Source organism: Heliangelus exortis, chromosome 12 (genome assembly GCF_036169615.1).
Source record: "Heliangelus exortis chromosome 12, bHelExo1.hap1, whole genome shotgun sequence".
NCBI lineage: Eukaryota > Metazoa > Chordata > Aves > Apodiformes > Trochilidae > Heliangelus > Heliangelus exortis.
In genome coordinates, this window is record NC_092433.1 from 7,444,862 (window position 1) to 7,471,959 (window position 27,098).

At 36.4% G+C, this 27,098-nt stretch overlaps 1 protein-coding gene across 1 annotated transcript in view; it reads right to left on the reverse strand.

Moving 5' to 3' along the window:
* Positions 1-4,737: 4,737 nt before the first annotated feature.
* DCP1A (decapping mRNA 1A) overlaps positions 4,738-27,098 on the reverse strand; it is a 31,839-nt gene continuing 9,478 nt past the window's right edge. The window contains exons 4-10 of the mRNA XM_071755806.1: positions 24,650-24,716; positions 21,942-22,080; positions 17,923-18,042; positions 13,510-14,274; positions 10,985-11,050; positions 10,366-10,584; positions 4,738-8,760 (exon numbers count right to left, since the gene is read on the reverse strand). Coding sequence (XP_071611907.1) covers positions 8,680-8,760; positions 10,366-10,584; positions 10,985-11,050; positions 13,510-14,274; positions 17,923-18,042; positions 21,942-22,080; positions 24,650-24,716 — 1,457 coding nt within the window. The 3' untranslated portion in view covers positions 4,738-8,679. The remainder of the gene's footprint in view (positions 8,761-10,365; positions 10,585-10,984; positions 11,051-13,509; positions 14,275-17,922; positions 18,043-21,941; positions 22,081-24,649; positions 24,717-27,098) is intronic.

A 27,098-nucleotide genomic window follows, 5' to 3' on the forward strand; every position in this document is an offset into this window, starting at 1 on the left:
GTGCACTCTCAAGTAAACACACTGTGAAAAAAATATTCAGCAGGCTGTGAAATAATGGTCAGCTCTGCAGTTCCCACTGGAGCATGAAAAACACTTTACATGTCCTTTAGTTTCCATAGAACAGCAGTTGTCTGCCATGCAGGCTACTAACAGCTATAACCAGCAACCTGGAAAATGCAAGATTCTCATGCTGCACCTGATCCAGAAATACACAGACAGAAAAATAGATACAGCCAGATACTGGATTAAAATAACTTTTAATTAATAGTAATTTTTATATTGCCTCCAATTAAAATGTACTTTAGTAGAAAAAGACTGGAAAACAAATGCAAATTTGCAGTTTCCAAAACATTATGGCACCTTTATGATACATTTAGAATGTTCAGATCAAACCAAATATGCCAAATAATTTGAGACAAGTTTTATACCAGGGGACTTCCTTTTTATTGCTATCTAACATGTAGCTTTTCAGAGAAAAAACCAAATTATTGCATGTCTTAGTCAAAAGGAACTCACTGTGTCTGGTCATGATAAATTGCTCTGCTGCTTGAGGATATTCAGGGGGGTATTTCTGCTATTATTGCAACAGAAGTACAATATTTAAACTGAAGTTTGTAATGCTAATACAGCAATATTTTAGGGTATTCAGGTTAGTTTAATTTAACCGATTGCTAATGTTCATCTTGTTTACAAAGTTTTTGTAAATTTACAAACTGAATTTTCACTTTTTGCAATTTCTTCATATTCTCTGCTAACATAAATATGAAATAATTAGGTAGATGTAGTATGAGACGCATCTATATTTGAAGGACCTAGTGGATACGTACATGTCCCACTCACTTCATCACATTTGCTTTCTGTATTTGATTCCTAAGAATCCAGCTTCTATAACAATTTAATCTTCACCTAAACTTGGAAGTTATTAGTCACTTTAAACACTGTTTAAATTAATATCTATATTGGAATAACTGAATTTAGTACAAGTAATGGAAGAAAGTTATCTTAAAGAACTTAGGCTACAAGAGATCTTTCAAGCAGCAATTCTTTCATAGGTTGTGTAAACTTAGGAAGAAGTTAGGAGAGACAGCTACAATGACCAGATAAAGCAGGATTTATATGTGCTGTGATGAGTATGGAAAGAAAGAAACTGAAACAAATTTCCTTCAGCTTGTCCTCTGCAGCATGACAGGCTTTGAATATTCTTGTCCTTTGAAAGAACAGCTGCATTAGAAGCCATTCAAGAGGGGAACCATTAAAAAATGGGTGACATGGATTCATGCCAAAGTATTCTCTAACTGTGCAGACTATAATGCACTGTCCCTTCACTGCAAAAATACAGTGACTTCAGTTACACATGGAACAGATTGCTCTGCTAGTCTTCAGTAATAAAATTATTTAGCTGCTAATAAATTTAAAGGAAAAAAAATACTCAGCCCCCCCTCCAATTTGTATGCAACATAGCTTCAAGAATGGCAAGAAAGGATCCGTAGTGTGTTGGAACTGGTATAGGTGTAGTACTAAGGACAGGCTGTCTTTTTAACCTAAAAAGAAACTACAAGTAAGAGTACATCACAGGCTCAGGCACTGTGTAGTATGCAGTGTACGTTACTTTCAAATACATCTTTTATCCTAGGAGTTTCCTTCAGACAGCTTTTCTTGTAACTGCAGAACATCAATTTGTGTTTCTTTTCAGCCCTTTATTAAAAGCACTGCACATATTTCTAACCAAGCCTTTGGGCTTTTTGTAAGGGCTTATGTAGTGGCAGGATTTTCCTACTCAATTACTGGGAAGCAAAGATCTGTTTCCTATAATCAGTGCCCTGCTTTTTCCATCTTGATGATTGCACCAGGAACAGGGCATGCTGCAAACCACAACATATTCTCTACACACCTGAATCTTTAATCTCACCCTTGTATCTCATTTTCTGTGGTAAATTTAAGACTGCAGAAGCTTCCTTTACAGCAATTTTGTTACATGGGAGAACTGTGTTCCCAAGAGAACAGAAGCTAAATTTTTTGATGCTTAAAAGTAAACTAGAGAATGCACCTAGAATTATTCATAAATCTCAAGTCTACATGAGAAAGGCAGATGGATAACCTGCTAAGCCTTTCCCATCCCTCTCATGAACCACAAGAAGTAAAGCAGGATGTGCAAGCTTCATGTTCTCTTAAATTAAGACCACACCGAGTTTCACATACACGAGGGAAGTTAGGAGACCTTTGCTCTTAAAGCTTCTTGACTTATTCATGAGAAAAGAAACAGGACTTGTGCATTTACGTCACATACCTGCATGTTTTCAAGTAAGGCCTAAGGGTAAGTGCTTTCATTTCAGCCAGCATATAAAGAAAGCTTATTCCTTTGTGGTTTTATTTCTCAAGGTTGACTTTGTAAAGTGGAGCTTCTTGAATTTCAAACAATGGATACATGCAGAAATATTTTTAAAGATTTACCTAAAATGAAAGATAAAGTGCAACTAGATATGAGCAACCTTGTTCTGTGTGGCAGATTTAAACTGTAATCTGAGGCCATAAAGCAAAGATAAGGATTGGGTACTGCTAACTCCATTATGCTGCTTCATAACTGGAGGTTAAACCCCACAGCAGACCTGGCAAATTATATAGTGCTGCCACAAGAATTAGAGCAGGGAAATCATGCCTGACCACCTGACCATCCTGCTTTTGAACACACCCCAAAATACTCTGGAATCCTATAGGCAAACCACAACTGAGCTTTGGGAGTACCTGAAGAAGGCATACAGCAGTACCAGAACTGGCCTTCTGTGTTCCAGGAACTAACTTCACAGGCCATAATTCTCTTTCTACAATATTTCCTTTCACATTTACTTAGTCTTCTGCTATTCCTTCCCTTGTTCACTTCTCAATCTTCTATTCACTGATGCTTTCATTTTACTGCAAGTGCTCTTTCAAAAAGGCAGCTACTGATAAAATATTCTCTCTTCTCTGCCCTCTTTTCCCAGTGAACTTAATTAGGAGTCTTGTATTGAATAAGGATTCTTTAGAGGAAGTGAAATAATTGTTGAATAACTGATGAAGATGAGCTTTGCAGTTAATGCCCATATTTCAGTTACAGGTCCCTGACTGAAGTTCACCTCTCCTGAGTTACATATCCCTCAATCATAAAATTTGGGAGAAAAAAAAAAGAAAAAAAAAACCCAAACCCACAAACCATAACACATTTGAAGTGGTGTAAAGATAGGAGAAAACGAAATTCTTCTACAGGGCTCTGAAAACTTTCAAAATTGCTTAACATTTAATTTCTAATTCTTCAATTTCAGATCAGTCACTGAACTTGAGAAGTTTACCCCAGCTATTTTAGTGATTTGACTGCATCCTGTTCATAAATTAAGAAGCATTGTATGAAAGACAGGTTTCTTATTCTCTATACTCGTGTTAACCCCCCCAACATCTTGTATTATTGATAATGAAGTATAGGTGAATCCATACCTAATACAAGCCCACTGATTTAAATTTATTTGCATCATGAACACAAGCTACAACTTTGTTTAAAAAGCCAGTTGTGCTATTTTGTTCCACAAGTCTGCAAATGGAATTAGAATTTCAGTTAATGAGTTTAAGGAAGCCTGATGGTTATTCCTTGATTCTATCTACTCCTGTATCACCATCAGAACAGGGACTGACTTGATGCTCTCAAGCACTCTCAGTAAACATGACTGTAGAGCACACACTAGCAAGAGAGAAAAGGCTGAAGAGATTCTGGTTCGCAGAATTTTTTTGTACAGTGCCTGATTTAGCTATACATAGTAAGTCATAAGTGTTACATTATTTCCAAACCAAAGGGCAGCACTTGACAAGAATTTAAGTAGTCAGGAGTACCCGGATCTGGAGAAGACGAAGGTTAGCAGCATCAGCACTGAAAAACCCAACAACTTGTACAATTACTGACCACAATTTATACTGATCTAACAATTTATAGATTCTAGGCCTTAGCTGTTTCTACTTTTTCTCAATTCTCTTACAGTAAATCCCTGACTTCTGCACTTGTTTTGTATTTCATTAGGAGACTCTCCAGATGTACTGAGGGAGCCAGCTCAGTATTAACTACTACAGTTGCAAACACTTCTTCAGTGGCCTCCCCTGACATTTGGTGGGCTTTGAAATCTCTAACTCTTATGGGTAGTCAGAATGGGAATAAGCATCTAGCTAAGACCAAGGGACTTTGGCATAAGGTTTTGGTTAATTTCAAGGTCTATTTCAACAGAACTCTGCTATGGTTTTCTGCCTCCTCCTCTTCCCTATTTTACTCTGCAAAATCTGGATCGGTTTGTTGCATGATACTGATCAGAAGTGGTAAGAGGACAACTGCAATTTCTATGATCAAGTGCCATGTCTAGAAGGATGAAAGCAGATACCATGAAAAAAAACATGCAAAAGCTTTACCTATAAAACAGTGAAATTGCAGCTGCAGTTCTTGATGTGAAAGGAAATTGCTCTATTTATCATGTTCAAATGCAAGCCTGCTCTACAGCTAAGCAAAGGATGACTGCAAGCTGTTAGGAGTCACAGATGCTAGTCTCAACTTTCCTTCCAGCTGGCATTCTGCATTTTCTTTAGTGAATAAATGCAATTTAGTTTTGACCCCCATATGAGGTAAATTGTTTTGTGTTTCTGCCCTGGAACATCTTAAACATAAATAAAATTTGAATTTCCTCTTCTAGCGGGCTACTAGCTCTACAAATAAAAGGAAACACTGGAAAATTTTAGGAGGTGCTGAAACATTTGTTTTGAAGTTTTATTACAAAAATAGATTTGCAAACATACAAAATTTTGGATGAAAAAATGCTCATTTTAAACATTTATGCAATAACTTAATAACAGCAAACATATATAGGTGCTATAAAATCCATACCATACCAAAAACGTTAATGATGCAGTATCTACATTTACTGACTGACAATTATTTTAATTCTCAGTTTCCAGGAATCTTTACTGAATCCCACCCCTCCCCATGGTCTTCATATTGAAAGAACATGCAAATGGGTACAACTGGTGCATCCACAGAAGTGATAAAACTCAGAAATTACTAGAAGCACATAATGTACATAAAAAACCCTAACTAGCCATATGCCAATACACTGAATAGATAAAAATAAATACAACACCGAATTAGAGATACTGCAATTTTTGCAATTTGAAGTGAAAGGAAGATATTGCATATTAACATTTTTGTAACATTGCCAGACAAAACTGAGGTGATACATATTGCACACATTCCTCCTGTTAAGATATGTTGTACAAAGCAACCCAAACACCTGGCAAGAAGGTGTGTGATTTGTGTAGAATACTTTTAAAACCAATAAGTACCAAATTAAAGTTTGTTTTCAAAACTATTCCAGAAATTAAATCAGTGACTACACATGGCATAATGGTTTTCAGAAATATATCAAAATGAAGCAATTAGAAATGCAAGCAAAAATTACATACATCCAGCAGCAAGTGTTAAGTATTATACTGAGTATTTATACACAGAATTAAATATTTTATATGAAATCAAGATGAATCATTTAAAAAAAAAAGTATTCAATCATTCTGCAAATCTTGTTTAATTTGGAAAGATATACTGCTTCTGAGTTAACAGCTGTTGGGCAACTTTCATATAAACTTTGCATTATTACATAACAGCAGATATAGTCTATCCACAAAACTGAGAATTTAGGTTTTCCTGAAAAATTCAGCAGCTGTAGGTTTTAAAATTATCTTTCATTAGGTTTGAGTTTGGCATTTGTGTTTTTGTTTGGGTTTTTTTGTTGCTGTTGTTTTTAAAATTACTTAAGGCTAGCCACCAAACACATGCTTAATTAATAAAAAGAGTTTGAGAATAGTCTAAACTAATATTTTAATTCTCAGAACTAGTAGATAAAACCCTATTAAGCCAGTATTTTTAACAAAGAAAAAAAAATAACTTGAGCATGGTCACAATCATTTCCTGTGATGGCTCATGGTAACTTGCTACACAATAGTTGTCCCTACATGTGGCTAACATGAATCAAGTACTTTGGCAAGCTGGTAATTTTAGATTTCTACAAAAAGTTAAAATAAGCAGGAAAAAAGTTGTTAAATAACACAGTCCACATTTAAAAAAAATAGATTCCAATTTTACACTGCAGTAGAGCTTGTGTTTTACAATGCAATTTTCATTAAAGAGTTTCTCTGTTAAAGCCACTCCCGTGGCACCTGCCACACACAGCAGACTGTAACACTGCGGGGTGTTGGGTGACACCTTGCTTGGTTCCAGTGTCTGTTGGCTACAAGCAGAGAGGTCAGAACAAACAAGTTCAGGTGTTCAAGATGAACAGGTTTCCTTGTGAAAATGTCTGCCTAGTAACTATGATTTCAACTCCATCTTCCAATTCATTTTGAAAGTCGGGGGTGAGAGGGGAGGTGGGGGAAGTAATAGCAATAGTGTATTGCTAGTAGTACACTACAAAATCAAAGTAAAGTAAGGATCTGCCAACTGCTTGTGGACAGCTGGAAAAGAGTTAAGGATCTTCAGAGCAGAGTCAAACTCATAACAACAGTGTTGCTCTGAACAGTATTACTTTTGCCAGCTGTAAATGACTGAAGAACTCAAAATACAACTACTTCCTATCATCTCTATAGATCTTTGGATATGACTATTTAGCAAACAGTACCAGTATGCACTATCAGCTTCCAATATTTCTATTTTCAGAAACTTCTATTAAATCTTCCTTTGAAGAAACCAGAGGCTGCCCATAAAAAGCGAGAAGTTATGGACTTCATCTTTGCTAAATCCAGATAAAAAGCAACTCTGTTTGGTTTAGGTTATCCATTTTTGTTCAGAGGAACTGCTCATAGATTTGTCCCTGTTAGTGAAAGTTTTTCTAAAAAATCCAAAAACCCAGATTAGTTTAGACCTTAGATCTAATTGTGTCATTGTTTATGCACATACACAGTATTTTAACCCTAGAATTTATGTAGGAAGGTCCTTATTGTCTTTTACAAGGCTGAGTTTATATTGCTGAATTCAAATGCTACGATTAAAGACAATATATTTCTTGATGAATGTGCATGACATTAGCATCTTTCCCTGAATCTTGCACATTTTTCTAACAAAATACCATACATTTTAACTGGAAACACTGAACTCGAAGGCTGAGAAGATCTGTTCAGAAGGCAGGTAGTGCTAAGCAAAATATATTTTCCACTAAAAAGCTATGAAAAAACTAAAATAGATCAAATACATAAAAATGTAAATATTTGTTGTATCTAAAACATACTGATTTGTGAACAAGTCACAATTAAAGCTCCATTACTAGTTTCCAATGAAATGAACATGCACCTTGACTAAGTCAACATCAACTAATCCTTCGGATATATATACAGACATGTAAGTTGTAAGGAACCAAAACATTTTTCTTCATATTTCAATAGTGCTTGAGGGAAAAAAAAGAAGCAGTGCATCAAAACTCACTACAGATTACCTTTTTACTCAAAAAAATTTGGGACCTGGAGTCCTATTAATTACCTTTGCATGTCTTTAAGAAATAAATACAACCCATGAGTAAACCAACACAGCAGCATAAGAAGCTACAACTAGAAATTTTCTGATTTCAAATGTGAAAGTATCCAGTTAAGTTCTTATATTGGTGAATTACTAAATCACATATTAGAAGATATTAGATAAAATTAAAACTATGAAGTATGCACTAACAATCTGGGGAGGGGGCAACAGAAGAAAAGCATGCATTTGCTCCCCATCTGCATAGTTTTCAACACTGCAGTTCCATTGCAACCCAGGAATGAAAGCCAACTATTACATGGTCCATTCTTAAGGTAAAGGAGAAACAAAGTATTTAAATTGTATCAAACACTGCTGAACAGGAAAATGATCTTCCAATGGTGATCTCCTAGCTATAAATTTAAAACAAGAGAACTTCAACACGCAACAGCTGTTGCATAAAAAAATCAATACCAAAGCCAAAACAAGGAGATACAATCACTGAGGATTTTGCATATTTCAAATTTTGCCTTTTTAGAGAAAACAGCCTTGCTCATCTGGGTACCTGTTTAATGTCAGCAACACAGAAGCAAATATGATTAGTGGAATATTTAAAAGATAAATTCACATCCATTAGCTGGAGACTGTCAATGTATTGACCAAATCATGTTTTAAAACATTTTGCTAAAGATTTAGCTCCAAATCCCTGGCTTCTCATTCCCCACACCTACAAACTTACAAGGCATTTTCCTTTCCTCAGTCCCTCAAACTGGAACTAGTGTCCCATAACTGAATCTTCTTCTGGTGTGGTGTAGTGTACTGTACATTTCTGCTGGTTTAAATAGTACTGAGTCTGTAATCCTTGATCATTAGCACATTAGCACAGCTAGGAATGAAAGCCAGAGAAAACATTTGTACATTCACCTTATGCTATTGAGAGCTCAAATGCAACTTGACTCCTGTCCCCAATAAAAACAAAGGTTTGCTGGTGATGATCACAGTGAAAACTTAGATCATTTCTGAGAACATTTCTTTCCTAAGTATTTAAGGAATAGTCTTTCCCAACAGCTTCAAATTCAAGGCATTGAAAACTAAATATTCTTTTACAAAAATAATAGTTTTATAGACGAGGCATAACTGTTTCTAAAATCATTATATTTTTAAAGTAGATTTAGTTCCAATTATAGCTTAATGTTGTCTGCATTCTTGGTTAGGACTTGCAAGTAGACTTCATGAATAGTGCTGAGAAAACGGGAATCATTCTGCAGGAAAAAAAAAACCAAAAGCACATTAGAAACGTTAGTTAAAAGGTGCAAAAAAAGTTTAATGCCATTGAAGTTGTGCATAAGGATTCTTTATAAAGCCATCTTAAGAGTTAAGAGAAGGGAATTAGCTGCATACTTGGACAAAAGGCAATGCTTTTTGGACAACACATAGACTTTGAACCATGCAGCTGGTAAGACAGCTGAAGAGATCACTAAGCACAACCAATGCTCAGACAAACAAAACAAGGGTCACTAGGTCAGCCTTGGACACATAATGTCACTTCCCTCTAAAGTCCAAAACTTAGTCTTAGACATGGAAAAATCTATTTTGTCTACAGGCTCCCAAATAAAGTCTGCAAGAGTGTCAGAAATAGTTAGTTTAATGTGTGTGATGATCCTGAAAAGGACTGCAGTGTGTTAAACAAGAATTCTCATGTCAAAGCATGACTGGAAGTGAATTAGTTTAATCTGCAGTGTATAATTAGAGGTATTTCTTGAGTCTAATTACTTCAAATGACAAGTTTACAAAACTGGTATCTTATCAGCTGCCTTGAAGATGTAACGTTCTTTTTACAAGATCTGCACAGCAAACTTGGTTATCCTGCTCGGAGTGCTGTGCAAGTACTCCTATACTGCAGGATATGCCTGTTCTGGTCTTTATTCAGCTCTCTCTATAAAGATAAGACTGGAGACAGGTATTCCAATCAGTTCTTTAAAGTCACCACAAAGATGTTCTTCAGACTACTGTGTCAGTACACAGTAGGCTGTGTCTCTATTGAGAGTAGCACTTCTTGCACTTGAATTCAGTTGCAAGACTTATGAGTAGGCCAGTTTAAGTCTTTGAAGAGAAAAAAACCATATACATCATTACACAAAAAGGTTATGCAAAAAGGAATAACATAAATAAATCAGGCAACTTAGCTAATAATGGGATTTGGCAGTGGCCCTTTTCAGCTCTAAAAACTTCATTGTCAGGAAGATTTTGTTTGTTATTTTTAGACTTGTGCTTTGGGTGTAAGCTCTGCTAACATCACCATGGAGGGGACAAGAGAATCCACAGTTAACAAAGACTGGTTTGTCATCCATGGTAACTTCACCATGGCACCAAAGGTCAAAATTATCTCAATGCATGGCTACTCCAATATCACACATTTAACTGAGCTACATTTTTTAGTCCCTAGAAATAGCAGAACTTTGCAATTTCCATTTTTAAGACACATTCTTCAATTAAAGATCAGGAACAGTTCTAGGAAACTGGAAACACAAAAGCTGTCCTTGGGAAAGCAGACAACAAAGCCAACACCCTCATTCCCACACCAAGACTTCTACTAGTCCAGATTTTTCCTCAGTTGTCAACAAATTCATACGGATGTGAAAGAACACATTCAATGTACAGCTCTATCCTTCTAAGCCCTCCATTTTACAAACAAAAGGAGCAAGCTGTATGCATACAGTATGGAGTAAGATATCCCCTTCCAACAGAAAGGAATAACTTCTGCAGCATTTCAGGGCAAAAGGAGTTAAGAGGTATGGAATTTCTCAGAACTGGCTACTGTACTTGGAACCCCATCCCTCAGAAAATGAGCTCTGTAAAGTCAGGACCTTTATTAGATGTATCAGTGCTTCTTGAAGCTGAGACCTACTGAGAACAGTAGGAGGTACAGTCTGAATTTCTGTTGTTCCAAGTGTTAAAGGCGAAGAAGAATTGGCTTTAATCTCCACTTCAGTAGCTTTTGTAGCTGATTGCTGAAACACACTGGGTGACAAGAGGATTGAAGGTGTTACTGTAGTTGTGGCTGTAACAAACTGTGGAGGTGCAACCTGTAAAAGAACAAAAAATTAAGCACTATGCTCAAAATAAATGAATGCTACTATAAAGGGTGAGAGATAAGCATAAAAATAAATTGTGGCCACTATTGTAGCCAGATATTACATAATAGCTGCTTAATGAAGTAATATCTACCTATGAAGAGTGATATCAATAGTAATTCTCATTTTAAAAGCTGATGAAAGTAACCAGTCCTCAATACTCTTGTATGCAGACTCCTTCCTCATGTGGTTGCTACCTTCCAGAATTTTTGAAACTAGTACACAGAATGAAAAATGAGCTTTTCATCTAGGTAATCAAAGGATCCTGTAGGTTCAATTTACACCACCCTGCCCCCATTTTTTTTTTTTAAGAATACCAACAAACACTTAGAAGAATTATTTATTCACTTACTTGACTGCCTTTAGGCAAAGTCTTTGGCTGTGGATATACTTCTGATTCCTTGATTTGTTGTACAGTCTAAGTTAAAAAGAAAACAATCACATGTTAGCCTCTACAGCTCAGTTTCCTGTACAGGTAGTTCTCGGTTTTTCTGAAAACACAAAAATATGAATTTCAGCAGATTTTATATGTAATTAAATCTATTTCGTAAAATCAAGGGGAAGTTGGAAAGAAAGGTTGAATTTATGTTTTATGCTTTCAGTATTACAACAAACCTGTAAAGCCATAACAAAAGACTTCTGAAGAAAGACTACTGCAGTTAAAAATCATGAACACTCTGAAATTGAAACAAAGCAAATGCTACAGAGAGAAGAGTTCAGTACATTGTAATCGCTTTGGTAAATTGCAAAGAAGGTTAAATTCAGTATTTATTTCTAGGAGTTTTATCTAATAACCTCCAGAAAAATTAAATGTTTTCTGCTAGAATTTCAGAAGTGTTTTATACCTTTACAAAATTTCTTCAGTCAGATTTCAATGCTACAATATAATAAAATTAAAGTGTCATAAAATACTGGAAAGCACAATAAAAAGGCACGTAGAACAGGTACTTCAGTACATTCTTGTGGAATTCCTCAAAAAGCTTGTTATAACCATTTGAAATACCTACTGGCAAAACACAAAAGAGGAAAAACTCTGCAACAGACAGTATTTAGCTTTACTTGAACTGCAGTGGAAAACACTCAAGGAATGGAGAGACCTTAATGACAGAAGTTAAATTAACTATGATTTGGTGACAAACAAAAGATCAAATTTCTAAAGTCTAGTTACACAAGAGTTGAGTATTTTGCTAGTTTGAGTATATTTGGAGAATTTGTCTAATGGAAATATTTACAAACAGTGGAAGGAAGAAGAGGATACACAACTGGCATATGAAGAGCCAATTCCCAAGGTTATCATCAAGCTGAATAACTGCAGTCAAGGGCAGTTACAGATAAGCCCAGCCAGTTTTTGTAAATGCTCAAAGATGTCAGAATCTTCAGTCAATTCTGTACCAAGGTTCAGCAGTGCACAAAAGAAAATACTGCTCAGAATGTACAGCTCTTCCAGACTAGATCAAGATAGCTGCTCAATGCTGTACTTGAACCTCCTCCTCCCTCTGCAAAGCAAATCCATCTGAATGTCTCAAAAAGGTGATCACTAGTAGAACAATTCTTGCATCTAGCAGTCACAGCCTTCTTGAAAGTTTTCAACAACAGCAGTAATTAGAAATAAGGTGACTAAAAAGACAGCAAAATGAAAACACACCAATTTCTTAGACATTAAGACATGGGTATTTCTCCTGAGGACAGAAAAGCAACACTTGAAAAAAACAAGGTAGTCTCAACTAATGCTTGGGACAAGTTACAGGCTGAAGAGCTGAGGTTTTGATTATATCTCTGTTACAAGTAAGTTATATTCATAGCAAGGCACAGCAGCTGACAGACAGGGCTATCAAAATTCTTGTTAAAACCCAGTGGCAAACACTGGATGACAATAAACATTAGGAAATTCCTGGGGATGTAGCTAGAAGTAGTTTAGTTTGAAGTGGGCGTGTACCTAAGATGCACGAAGACAAAATCAACCACTGGTTTAGTCTGCATGAGTGTAAATAAAATAAAATAATAAAGCAACAAAACCATTTGGATTACCCCAGAGTGAAACCCTGCAGAAAGGTACTCCTTTTGGAGAAAAAAGAAATCAAATAACCCAAACTCAATAATGTCTCTACTACTGAGGTAGCCAATTATACAGCAGAGCAGCACTAATTGGTCAAAAATAATTCATAACACAAAGCCAAGCTGACAGACCACTAGTCACATTTTCTCCTAGTATCTGAAAACAAATTTACTGCTTTGGTTTATATTAAGGCATAGACAATAGATCCTCCTCCAAACAATAAAAAGCTTAAGACGTTCTTTGTAAGCATTACTAGGATAAAACAAACCAAGGAGGCCAATTAGATACAAGCTACATTTTATGATCCATTTTACTAAATGACTTAACAATATCTCAATGAAGTCCATGGATATCCCCAGCAGAAGGGGATCAAAACTGAAGGAATACAAAATAACCAAAGAAACCCAATCAGAAACAGGAAATTGTTGATTTTGTACCTTCAAAGATGGTACAGAGTAGACTTCCACAGCATTAACTCTCATACCTTGTTCAGTCTGTAACCTTCTGTCCCTTCTCAGATCACCAGTTCTTAGCAGTATTTTCTGTCACAAGTACATATGAATTCTTTAGTACTTTTTTTATCCCCTAACAGCACCAGCTTGAAAAAAATCTCCTCAACAGACAGGTCTGTCACTGATCGCAGGTAATAATGACAAAGCTACCAGAATTCTACTTAAACATTAGCAATTCAACCCATATCACACGGTATAAATCCTAAATTGTTTTTAAAAGGTTAATATATAATGCACATTTTTCAAGCCAAAAATATACGCAGTGTAAAAACAGTCTAAAGCTTCATGGATATAAAACCCACAGAATACCTGAAGAGGAGAGATTATCTTGCTGTTCAGGGCTGATGGCTTACTGTGAGATTCTTTAAAACTTTCTGGTGTTGCAAGCTGGCCAACTGAGGCAGAGATGTTTGGTGTTAAGGAAGTCTTAGTGAGAGACTGCTGCTGCATTTGGTCATGCTGTGGGGTCAACCTGAGTTTCTGCAGAAGATCAACACTTGTATGGGATGTATTTGAGACAGTTCCTGTATTTGTTGATGTCAAGGGTGCTATAAGCTGGCTTTGGCCAGCTATTAGATTCTGTGGAGCGTGGTTCACTTCAGACGGCGGCTGATTCACCAGTGGGGATATCTGCTTGGCAGCATGCTGCATAACTTGCATTATACTGTTGCTTTGTTTTAGGCCAGGAAGCATCTGAGCAGGGGCAGCTTCCATTGACGAGGCTGAATTAAGAACAGGACTTAAGCGAACTGAATAGCTTGAAACGTTTTTTACATCAGGCTGGGAAACTGAAGCTGGAGGTATTAACACAGGTGCTAAACATTCCTGCTGAGTCAAAGGATTGGCACTGGTTTTAACGCTCGGACTTTCCGATTTCCCTAGTGAGTGTTGTATTACTGTTGAGTGGTCAAAGGGAAAAGGCAAGAGTAAACTGTGCTGCTCTCTGGCAGAGCTGTCAGTCTGCAACTTTTCCATTCTCTCTGGATTGGGATACAGGGCTGCGGGCTGTTCCTTTGGTACAGAGGTTCCAAACAGTTCCTCCAAAGTCAGATGCTTCTGCCTTGACTGAAATGGCTAGAAAAAAGGGAAAAGGAACTTTTTAGTACAGAAACATATGTTCCACTGTGCATCTCACATGGCTTGTTGCTATTTCAAGAAAACTGAACTATAAAAGACAACTAGGTAAAATGCATTTAAAATACAGTTTGGATATCAATGGGATTTTATTCTGAAACAAATTCCATTTACAAGGAACATCCTGTACACGTAAGCTTTTTCTCTACAGCCTTCTATGGAAGCACTGTGCACTAATAGTCAAGAAGGGGAAAGGCTGTGGATTCTGTCATTAGGTTGGCATCTGCCAGCAGTGATCAGCCCTAACTAGACAAGGCACTTTGGAGTGGGGCGTGGGACTAAGAACATACATGTTGAAGAAAATCCACATAAAATTTATAAAGTTGGAAATAGTTAAATAGAATATGGGAAAGGAACAGAGAAACCTCAAGGTACATGACTGATCTAGCAACGTATGCCAAGGCAGTCCTCACCTTTTTCTTTAAAAATGCAATATACGTTACAATAGGTAAAATAAATCTGCATAAACCTAAGAATATGTTTGTATCATATATAGATCTCCTTGACGAGTGTGCATATACACATACAATTACATCTACCAGTCTTTTAGTCTCTCTGTAAAACATGTATCTAGCCTACAGCACTGACACTGTTAAAAAAAAAAAATCTTATTTTTAGGATATCATCTTCTTAATATTTTGCTTGAAGCTTTTAAAAATTGTGTTTCACTAAAGAGAAAGGAAACTGCATTAATACCACCCATAATCTCAATTTTTTTTTTTTTTTTTTTTAGGCTGCACAGGACCCAAGTTATATAAAACAGCTGGACTAACGCACAACATTCTGTTCAGAAGACTGAATGACCTGCAGCACAATTCCAGCACACTGTGATGGTATGTCTAAACAAAGATGCTATTTTACAATGATAACTACTCTATCATGATATTACAATCACAGATAACTGCAGTGAAGGAATGACAGTACAGGTAGCATGCAAGTAGCTTAACAAAAAATCCTTGAGTCTGAAGTCATACTCACTTCTGCACAGGTTATTAATCTCTACTGCTATTGCAATTTTTAACCAGCATGAAGTCAGGCACACTTTCATTTTGCAGCTGAGACATTCTATAGTTTATAAACCTTGCTAGTTATATTACAAATTCTTCCTAGAAAGTTGTGCTTTCTCCACTGATCTTGCTCTTCTGGAAACCTGTTCTTCAACTGTAAAGATTCTTTTAAGAGAAAAATCACTGTTTCATCTAATTTAAAACTCAGTTTTTCACTTCAGTTTGACAAATTGACTAGCTTTTCTTTCTTAGTATGTTACAATATTCAAGGAATAACCAGAAATCTCTACCATGCTCTGATCCAAGTCAGACTGGTCTGTACGTGGATAGTCTCAGACAAGAAGTTAATTTCCAGCCTGAAGTATAAAATGCATCTTTAGCCTGTCTGAGGTATATTTCAAGCATATCATAAGCACAATGTGTTATGAAGACCCTTAGCTGTAGGGGCTGCAAAAAGGCAACATGATCACTTTACTTGATAGGAATAGAGTGCTGGACAGAGGATTTCTACAGAAGTAATTTAATGTATATTGAAACATGAATTAGCAATCAGAGCTGGCACTAAAAAGTTCTGACATGTAAATTGTTCTGGTTCAGTTTTGCCAGTCACTGGCACAAAAGCATTTCATGATACAACCAATTTTCATTTTGAACAGCCAAGATAAAAAACCTGAACTTCAGAATATGACAGAGAAGATATTTACTTTTTTTCCAAAATCCGCGGTATGTTTAGCATTAAATCAAGTTAGTCAATCAACACATAGGTGACATTTTGAAGGGGCTTTAGGAATCTCACTGCACATATCATAAGTACACTTGCTTTAATTTCAGTTAGCTGAAACATCTATCCTTACAGTTGAAATGTAACATCTTCCATTTATCCACATTATAAAAAGACAATTAGGAACAAATGCATATTTTTTACCTCTGTTAACTTGCTTTACAGAATTGTTATTACCTGTGTTGCCCAACTATTTTTTCCAGTATCTCTGCAGCTATTATTTTAAATAGCTCAACTGAATTAAAAATATGCCATTTCACCTGTTCTATAAATCAGCTGTTTCCCTTTAACTGCTTCAGCGCAATTTGTTAGAATCTTCTCTTTCCAGTTTTTCCTTTGCTATTTATTTGATTTCTGTTCTGCAACTCCATGTGCTGACAGGAGAGGCATTTAATCTGACTGTGTGCAGGGAGTGACTCAAAAGAAAATACCTTCTTTTAAACCAAAGCCTCAGGCAACCCAGCTGCCAGGTCTCAAGACCAGCCATGCAGCAAGCAGAACTGTCTGCCAGGGCTCAGCCTATTGCCTGTGCTGATACAAAAGCAGAGATGCTGCTGAGGGGGTAGAGGAGGTTGTGATGGCCACTAAGCCCAGCCAGATCCACACCCCTCATTTTAATTCATTACCTGTAACTACCTCATCCCCTAAAACAGATTCCTGCTGCCCATATCCTAGCCCTAACCTATACTGCACATTAGTCACAACTACAAAAAAGTATTTTGCTTACATGTACTATATGCAAGGTTGCACATTTTTCAAACACAGCGATTTATTGCATCTGAAACACAACAGTAAACCAAGGATGGGAGGCAGGCCTTGCAGCTTACTCTGTGTGGTATTTTCTGAGGAGAACCACTACTGACCTTTCCTGCACACTGGGTGGCACTGTAAGCAGGCCCAAGTTACTGATGTGTTACAGGGAATGCAGTTACTGTAGTTTTTTTCCTAAATTTATCTCTAAAAGGTCTTTTATGAAGCTACAGTTTCCTTGTGCAGAAACGCTGACTAGAAAATCAAGATAAATAATGAACTTTTGCTAACTATTCCAGTGAATTTTTTTATTTTTAATTTTTTTTTTACAATATTTCCTTTTCTGCACTGGAAAGAAAATACTGTAAAGAGAGTTTGTAATGCAGATAAAAAAAGCAAACCGAAACCACTACCCCCTGCCCCCAACAGCACAAAAACCCCAAAAGCAAACCAACACAAAACCACACACTTTTTCCACAATTGAAGTATGAAGGGATCAGCCAAGCTGACGATCATCAAGAGTCACATAAGCAAAGTCTCAACGCAAGCAACAGAAATATGGGAGAAGTAAAGAGGTTTTCAGCACGCAGAAGAGAATTCAGTCATGGCAGCACTTTTCATTTCTTGGCTAGCAATTCACTGTTGATTTAAGTTAGCTATAGCTTTGAAAATAGCTTTGAAGTAAGCATCTCAAGTATGAGAAAACAGGGCTTGAGTTAATGTATGAAAGACTATAGCACAGTTTACATCTAAATGATGATTCAGTAGAGTCATGTGGCAGAGGAAATTTTTTCTGGCTTCCCAAATCTGCACATCAACCTGCACATTAGCATGTTCTGCTAATTAATTAATCCAGAATGCAAGTTAGCCCATTTAACAATACTTGAATATTTACAATGGTATGATATAGTCTCATATTTTCAAATGCTAAGCCAAAAGACAGAATTTAGGATCCTAAAAGTCTTCAAGCCAAAGAAAAAGATATTATGGTACCAAACCAAATCAAATGAAAACATAATAGCACCCTATTTATGCTTGGATGAAACATACCTGATCTTGCACTTGTGATGAAGTTTTTTGTTCTGATGGATCTGTGCTTTCTGGCTTTGGAGGATTTGCATTTTGTTGCATTCCAGAACTTGATATAATACTTAAGTCACTAATCTGATTCTGAGAAAAAAAAAAAAAAAAAAAAAGGAAAAAGCCCAAAAAATTAACACAACTACTCGAGTTTTAAGTCTACATTTATTCACTACTACAGCCCTGTTTACGTGGCACTTTGACAGAAATACAGATAACAGAGAATACTGATTTTTGTAAAACACTGTGGAATTCACAAACTTTAGGAAATAAAAATCATATCAAGACATCCACCATCTGCTATGTATCCATATAGCTTTTATTCTTTATTATTGTTTGAAAAAAGACAACTAGCTTCATACTTTTTTCTACTGAGAAATAAAAAAAGCAGGCTTTTCACATTCTTTATATGAGTTAGCTGCTCACGAGAAAGTTTGCTATACTTCATTAAATTAAGAACCCAAACTAGAAACAATTTAGAAAAAAAAAATCCTGTCAGAAATCATCCTAAGTAGCTGGCAAAACAGCTTATCACCTATTTGTTTCCATCAGCTTTAATTAACTGTGTACATGAATTTTCAGAAGGTGTTAATTTGCTTTTCCATGAACAAAACACAGACAAGAGAGTTGCATTAAAACAGACAGTATGTTTATACATATTTATTAAAGATGAAATTCAACTTAATCTGTAAACAAAACTAGAAAGTGAATTATAGGTCAAATCACCAGCAAAAAATACTTAAAAGGTAGAACAGTCTAGCTTTCAATAGGTAAACTACACCTCAGAAATAACTCATTAACACAACTCAATAACATAATGAATCACTATGACTGAGCTGAACCTAAGCACAACACACAACGATTGCTCTGGTCACTTAGCCACAGCAGCAAAATATGGGTTAAACTTTTTAGCACCAAGTTAAAAAACAAGCTAAGCTTTATTACTCGTTTCCAATTTCTAAATGAAAGCAATAAACACAAAACCAGGATTGCATATTGTGGTTTAGGGACAGAGGCAGGAAGCAACTTCTTTCTATGGCTTTTAGCCACTAACTTGAAGGTTAAAACTTTGTGCCCGAAATGCTGGATGTCTTGTGGCTTCAAAATCAGACAAAGCTTGGCTTCCTTTTCACTAGAGGGTGTTTTTCCATGCTCTTACTGAAGCACACACACAAACACCACGCTATAAAAAGCACCCATTCACTTCTTTTACAGAAAATCTCAGAATTCATTCATTTCCACATATGGACTTCATGCAGTGAGCACTTGAAGGATTAAGCTGATTTGGAATCCTAGATTAAATCACTCGGACCTTCATAAATCTCTTTTTCACTCTCTCTGCCCCCTTCGCATGCTGACACTCTGCCAATCTTACGTGGGCTGCACACAAGGATTACTGTATGATCCATCTGGAATGTACCAGGCAGATAAGTACTTTCTGCTCCTAAATACAAATTCATGCATAATTACTGAGTGCCATCAAATAATTTTAAAAAGAAAAAAAAAAAGGAGGAAGACTGGAAAGGTCTCTCAAGAAGCCACCTTCAAAAGAAGTTGGTTACCTAATCATGTTAATATTGCATATCTTGGCCAAAAGGAATTCCAAAATTAATGTGCCAAAGGTTTATTGCTAAAGTTGAGGTGGTCAATAGAACATTCTCCAAAGAAGTTTACTTGAAATTTGACCACCATTGCTCAAATCTGTTTATCTGGTAACTTCTACGTAACTACCATCACAGCGGTCTACAGGATTCAACAGATTCCACTTAGTATTCACATATGTCCACACACAAAAAAGAAATTAAATAATTATTATAGTTTCACTGGTGTTGTAAAAGCATCAAGGTTAAAACACACACAACAACACGAGATCAAGACACAAAACATTCCCTACTATATAGCAACTGTACTGTTATTCCATGCCCAGCACACTTCCTACTGTATTACAGACACCACAGACATAGACCATCCACCACAAAACCTTGCCAGTTTGTCAGTATTTTACTTGCCTACAGAGCTTCACCCATGATGCTCAGGAACTTAGTTTCTAGCAAACCCTTTTTGTTATTCTCACATTGAAAAGATACGCAAATTAGGAGAGGAGAAGCTGGAATATCCTTTATGAGTCATTTTTAAGAGCCATCTGTTGGAAATGTGTATTATCCAGTACTGCAAGGACAAAGGGAGAAAGGCTTCATCACACCCTAAAAGGGTGGCACTATCAAAACAGTGATTTCTTGTGGTGCGTTTTCTTTCTTTTGTTTTGGGCCCTTTTTTTTCCTTCCTAAAAGACCTTCAGTTTCTTCAAATCCATGTCAATTGATACTACATTGAAATAGGAGTCATTCAGGTTTGATGCTTCCCCTTCCGTGATCTCATAAAAGCTGCTCCTTTCACCAAGCTGACCTTCATACAAAGACACCTTCTACCAAGCAGCACTGATTACTTATAGAATCAGAAAATTTTTTTTTCAAAATCTGCATTTAAAGCATTGAAAACACACATTGCTGATTTTTAGAAACTGATATCTATCCTGGGTCAAATATAGTGCGTGGTTTGTCACATTCTGCTATCCTCAGTCTACAGAGTGCCACATTAATTTGGCTCGTAAAAAAATCTTAACCCATGTTTTCATTCTTTTCTCCTCGTCCCACAATGAGAAGCAAAAATCTAGAAAGATTACCTAGAAAGATTCCACCAAAATCTAGTCTTGAGAAAGACTCAAATCCCAAGTACTCAAAGAAATTCCGCAGCACAAGCAGCTTCTGGAAGGAATCAAGCATTGGACTAATGTGCTAACCCTTCTTCCACCAGTACAGCCACAAAACCCACACCACAGCTTTGTAATGTTACAGGGGCATTACTTTGCTATTATCCATGTTTGTATTCCTACACTTGGACACAGGCCTGATCAGAATCTTTGTTTCCTTTTAGCACCTCCAACACATTACCCTTATATTCATCCTGCAGGTATGAATTCGGTCCTCAGGACTTTGTAACTACTTCCTAAGACAAACAATGTTCTCCCTCAATACATAAGCTTGTGAATTTAACACTGATTAAAGATACTAGACTCACCCATCTGAAATGAATTAATTTATTAAAAGAACAGACAGGACTGAAGCAGTGAACTGGGGAACAGAAGGACAGGGGAACAGTATTGTTATACTTAGTCTACAGCTATTAAATATGTGCTTCACAGAGTCTACAAATGTGCTGAATGACTAAATCTCTAATCCCACAAGACTTCTTTTGAGACTAAGAGACAGATGCTGCTGGGTACAATTTTTATTTCCTATTCCCAGAAACAGAATTTTCCCACAGCAGTAGAAGTGGTTGTAGAATGTGTCTATCAAGCCACATTTCAGTTTGGAATATGTGATCAGTTACTCAACTTAACTTGCTGGAAATCAACAACTGTTTCATACTACAATGTACTTGAGGGAGGGAACAAGATATCACTCTGAAAACAAGGCTATTGAAACAACAGCAGAGAATGCCTGCTCTTTAAAAAAAACCACAGCTGATGTGTTGAAAACTGCTTTCCAGATATGCTTTTTAATAAATGTAAAATAATCAAAAAGTAGGCAAAGATTTGCCCACTAAGGTAATAATTACAGAAAAAAAAAACTTACAAACTCATTCAAAATGCAGATCCCACACTATTTTAAAATATGATGTTTTCCTTGCATTAATCCTTCTCCCTAAGTCATTGTACACCTGTGCTTGTATCACAGACATGTGATACAAACTTCACAGAGCTTCTAAGGTTCTGCTACATTATTCAACACACAGAAGCACAGGACAATTTAGTATGTAAGAATTATTTGCTGTCATCTCTCAGAAATCACAAGGCATGCAGTTTACATAGTAGAGTCCATATGATACCCTAAGCCTCTTATTCAAAAGTAATAGTGTATTAATTTGTTCATGAGGTTAGAAGAAAAAACAAGAAACAAAACAACAAAAAACCCAAGACATGTCCTTACTCGTTCATATTCATCCTTGGCTTTACTAAGCATTTCCAGGATGTCAATGGGCCTGTTTTCATTGCAGCCATTGGTCCTGCTGGGACTTTTTCTGTCCTGGGAAACTTGCTGTGATCTCTGAGCTTCTTGTTCTACCACTCTGTAACAGGAAAGCAGAAAGAGGATTTTATAATTTTATCTGAAGTTAACATCTTGCAAAAAGTAGTAAGGAAAGGTGTACGCCCAGCCCATTAACACTTTGGGTTCTGCCTGAATTAAACCATAACACATAGTTGACCAAAATTACACAAGTTTTCATTTGCTATAAGTTTTACACAAGTCAAACTGTCTGTATAATTTCTCTCAAATACAGACAGCACTGGTCCATCCCTCACAATGTTTGCCAACAGTAAACACTTCATCTGTAAAATCACCATATTTGGACATTTTTGCAATAAAACATGTGGATGTCGAAGCCTGTATTATACAAAGAGCACATATTATACTGTAGACTAAAATCCATTTTTTACTCATTACTTCTTAAGATGCATTTTATCCATATTTATCCAAATCAAGCCATGTCATTCAATAAAATCAATTAAAAGAGTTCTAATTTAGGATGCGGCCTACCATTATACAAAAAACCAAAAATTTTTGTATTTCAAAAAAAGTTGGAAAGAAGAGCTATATGCATGACATCAGATGCCTCTGGAGTCAGACTGCAAGGAGCTTTAGAGCAAGTTACCCCCACTCCTCAACTTCAGGCTCTGGAAACAAAGGCAAACCATTCTCTACTTTAGATGCCTTGTAGTCATGTCAATCACCTGCTTTACAACATGACTTTTCCTCTAGCCTGTGGTGCCTACAGGTCATTCACCACTTCTAATCCATTCCTACCTGCCTCAAGGATCAACCCCCTTATGTTTAAAGAGAGTTAGGATATGCACAAAGATGTGTCCCTGATACATTTAATTAATAAAAGTAAAGGCAGCCTATACTCCTACTCCTAATCCATATGCAGTTCACAAGATATACATGGCTGTGCAATGCGCTAAAGCTTATCCTCTTGAAATAAACACACACCAGCCTGTAATCCCTTCTTTTTTAAGCCTGCATTAATGAAATATGTTAAGATAAAACAAGCACTGTAAGCAGGGCAGAGCTCTGGAACTGGCAAGTCACATGAGAACTCTGATGCTGTGGAACTGATGGCTGATGGGGGAGCCAAGAGGAGCCATCATAACAATAACATAATGTGTCAGTCATTCCAGGATCCAGTTTCTCTGGGTCACTTAGGATGCAGGAGTTAACTCTATATTTTATAGACTGTAATTAGATATTTATATATACACCTCTATGTTCCATTTCTGAGGAAAAAATAAGTCAAACCTTCGAAGTTGCTTCAAAGTTTTCCAGCAGCCAAGCTCCTTTACTTCGCTAGAGTTTAGATACATTTGAAGAAGAGTTAGATTTGTCTTTTAACAAGTCAGCATTGCTTTTGATTATTTTGAAAATTTTTAAGCATATAAGCTACTTATTTCACCAGTTTGCTTCCTGTATCTCAGATGCAAGCTGGGGCCTGACTGTTAAAACAGGGTAAAACAAGCCTAAAAATAAAAAAACCTCCACATATTTACAAGTGAGAAAGCAAGTTTCATACATTTGAATAACACTAATTTCTACCCTAGAAATTTCTAGAAAGCTCATCCCTCATAAGAAATCATCTTGACTCAATTCCTACTTAAGATACCAGTTTGATGACTCCCATAATTTTTTTTTTAATTTCAGAAAATTCTAGAATTTTAACAACTAAACACAGAGAAGAGTTCTGTAAGTCAAATGCCTTCGCTGGGGAAAAAAAAGCAAATGATGCAAACACAGCATGCTCTGTGTGCAATCTAGGATTAAATCTTTTTTAAGCAAGGCCTGCTGTTTCCTTCTACTATATCAGACAGTGATAGATGCACACATTCTTTCAGGGACACAGTAGCTGCTGTGACAGTTTGCTTAAGAATATCTGCATTTACAGCATAGAAAATATACCTGGCAGAACCTTGCAGAAAGGTGGTTGCATGAGCAGGGAGAGGAGGGAAGAGAGAGGATGAGAACTGAAGTCTGTGATTACAAAGCCCAGAAGCAGTAGTTTACTGTTCTTTTGAAAGATAAGGCACCAAAATATAAATGGATGGCTTGCAATCTTGCTAACTCAGTCTGGCACAATAAGGTCAAGTGAAACAGCAGGAAAGAGAATGCAAATCTTGAAACCTTTTATGGTTATGTTTTTGAAGCACTGAGGTACTATAAAGGTACTATTCTTTCCTATCAGTGATACAAACCCACATTTAAATTAAAGAAAAAAAAATAATAATCACAAACCAGCCAAAAAACAGTGGCCATCATTTATTTGATTACACTTGCTGCATCAGAGGATCTTTTGCCAGTATCTCTATACAAAATAGAATTAATAAAATAAACAAACTGCTCTCACTTGCTTTCTTTGGAGAATGCCAAAGGTAATTTTGTTACCATTTAAATTTAATAGTGTAATTTTTTAATCCCACCTTCTCCCAAAACCCAAAGCCCCCCACTTCAGCATTTTGATTACCAAAAAAAATGCTATCTGCAAGAACACCGTAATTAGCTGACTGAGAAAACAAAAACATTAAATAGGTTCATTTTTTTTAATATAACATAAAAGAGCTACAGAATAATTAGATCACAGTACTTACTTAGCCATGAGTTTTGCTATTCGATGACAGTCATTCTTGTCATAAAACCAGATACTGTAAATTGACACTTGAAAATAAGAAAAAAACAAGTGTAAGAAGAAAAAAATCATATGATTAGGGGAAAAAAAAGCTAAACAGAATTCCATTAGATCTGCAACACAGAATTACCATCAGCTTCCACTCAAATATTGTGTGTATGACAGGCTACTATTTATAAAGTAATCAGAAATAGCACACGTGCAAACACAAATACAACTTCGATCAGATTAAATGCAAGAACTAGAAAATGTTAACACTGTTTATAAACAAAAAGTGGCAGGAAAATGAAGTTTTAACTACCAGATGCCTTCTGACTACATTTGCAAACTTCTGTTTTGAATTATTAACTTTACCATTTAAACTACTCTAAAAAATATCCATATGGTTTTTTTAGACATTTATTTTAAAATTTGACAATTTTTGAAGCCCAACAAAAATATCAAAGTTTAAATTACAGTATGACAGTTCAGTCAGAGGCTCTGGCATGTCCTCTGTCCAAATTCTTTTTATAAGAGAAGGAATTGATGGGAAGGAAAGAGTACCAAAGCTACAGTCAGAATTTCACAATCGTGGAGCAACATAAATCAGATTCACAGAGCCCTACTCTTTGAGGCATCAAGTTCAAAGCAATGAGGGCAAAAGGGTTACAGCTCAGCAAGACACTGAGGCCCAACTCAGGCTTTCTGAGCAAGTAAAATGCCACTAAAAATTGGCTGAGTTAGACCCCACTCACTGAGCTGAAAGGTACTCCCAGAGAGAAAAACTTCAGCAGTAGTGCCATGTATTATTCCTCATCAGCAATCCCACTGCAAAGAGGCCATTTTTACCCACCCACCCACACTCTCCTATCTGTCCCCACAACTGTGCCACCATGAGAAATCTGCAGAACTCTTTTCAGACTTGTATTTAACCCAACCCACAAAGCAGGTTGTTCTAAACCTTGGTTCACCTATGAAGTTTGTCAACACGTGGTGCTCAAGCACAAAGACAACTGGACACTTTATGTACATTACCACTGAAATGTTTTAATTTCTAAACAGACACACTTTTGGCCTTTGAAAAGTCATCTTTGTACTGCATTTCATGTCAACATGTTAAAATTATTTCAAGCGACACCAGAGGGCAATTATTCACAAAACTTTTCTTTTTTTCAGACTTTCTACTTGCCCCAGGCTTGCTGTGTTGAATCAAACCCCTCAAAAAGTAATTTCCACACCTCATTTCTATAACAATATTCTAAGACAAAGTGAAGGTCTACTTTGCTTCTTTTTAAATTTTATATAAGTAAATAACAACTATGTTTATTTGGTTGTTTGTTTCTTCAGAAGTTACAGCTTAAGTAATAGACAGCAAAGCTTTAGAAGTCATAAAGAAGTTAACATAGCAGAATTTAAGGAACTTTCTTCTTACAAAAGGCATAAGCCAATAAAAAAGGCATTTCATCCATGTAGCCAATGCTTATGAAATATTTATTAACATTTACTATTTAATACAACTGGATTGTCTACTCCATGGAAACATGAAAATGTTTCCAGTTTGAGCTACTTCTTTAGTCATGTAGCATATTTTAACACTAAAGAAAAGCTCTTTCCCTTCCCTGACTCCATTATCAAACTGCCAAGAGAAGAAAGCTGCTTCAAAAGCATACTTGCTGAAGAAATGAAGATAAGGAACCTATAATGGTATCTTAATGGGACAAATGATAAAAGTCACACTCAATTCTGCCAGAAACTGGCCTACAGAAGACCAGAAGTAGATGCAGATTTCAGTATCATGTAGAGTATCAGGCTTTTTTTTTTGTTGTTTTTTCACTTTGTACTACTGGCAAGCAATCATAGGGAGTCTCTGCAAAACATTAACAGTATTACAGAGACATAAAGCAGATTATGAACAAGTAAACTTGGGCATTAACTTTGACATGGTCCAACAGCCTGGAATGTTTACCACCTTCTTCTTAGAGGAGGAAAGATTTGTACCATTAATTCAACTCCCTTGCCTCAGAAGTGTGTGTGTGTGTGTGTGTGTGTGTGTGTGTGTGTGTGTGTATCTCAGCTGCATTAGTGTATTTCTTACATTAATGCAATTTCACCTATGAATGTCTTTGTAGTAAAACCAGAGTTGACACCAATTCTTTTCAAATCACAGAACAGCTTGGGTTAGAATGGACATTAAAGATCATCTAGTGATCTTTTCTCTACACCTAACATAAGCATCAGCTGAATATTCATATGTTTAACAGTACATCTTTCTACTGCAGTCCTTTTCAGAGTCTCATCCAACAGCAGTCACTACACTCACTCACTTCCATCTAGCTCGCTTCCTACCCAGCTTCTTGCAGCAGTCATCTTACTGTTCCAGTGCTGCTCAGTTACATCTGGGAATACCCAAGTGCCACAGTGACACACACATC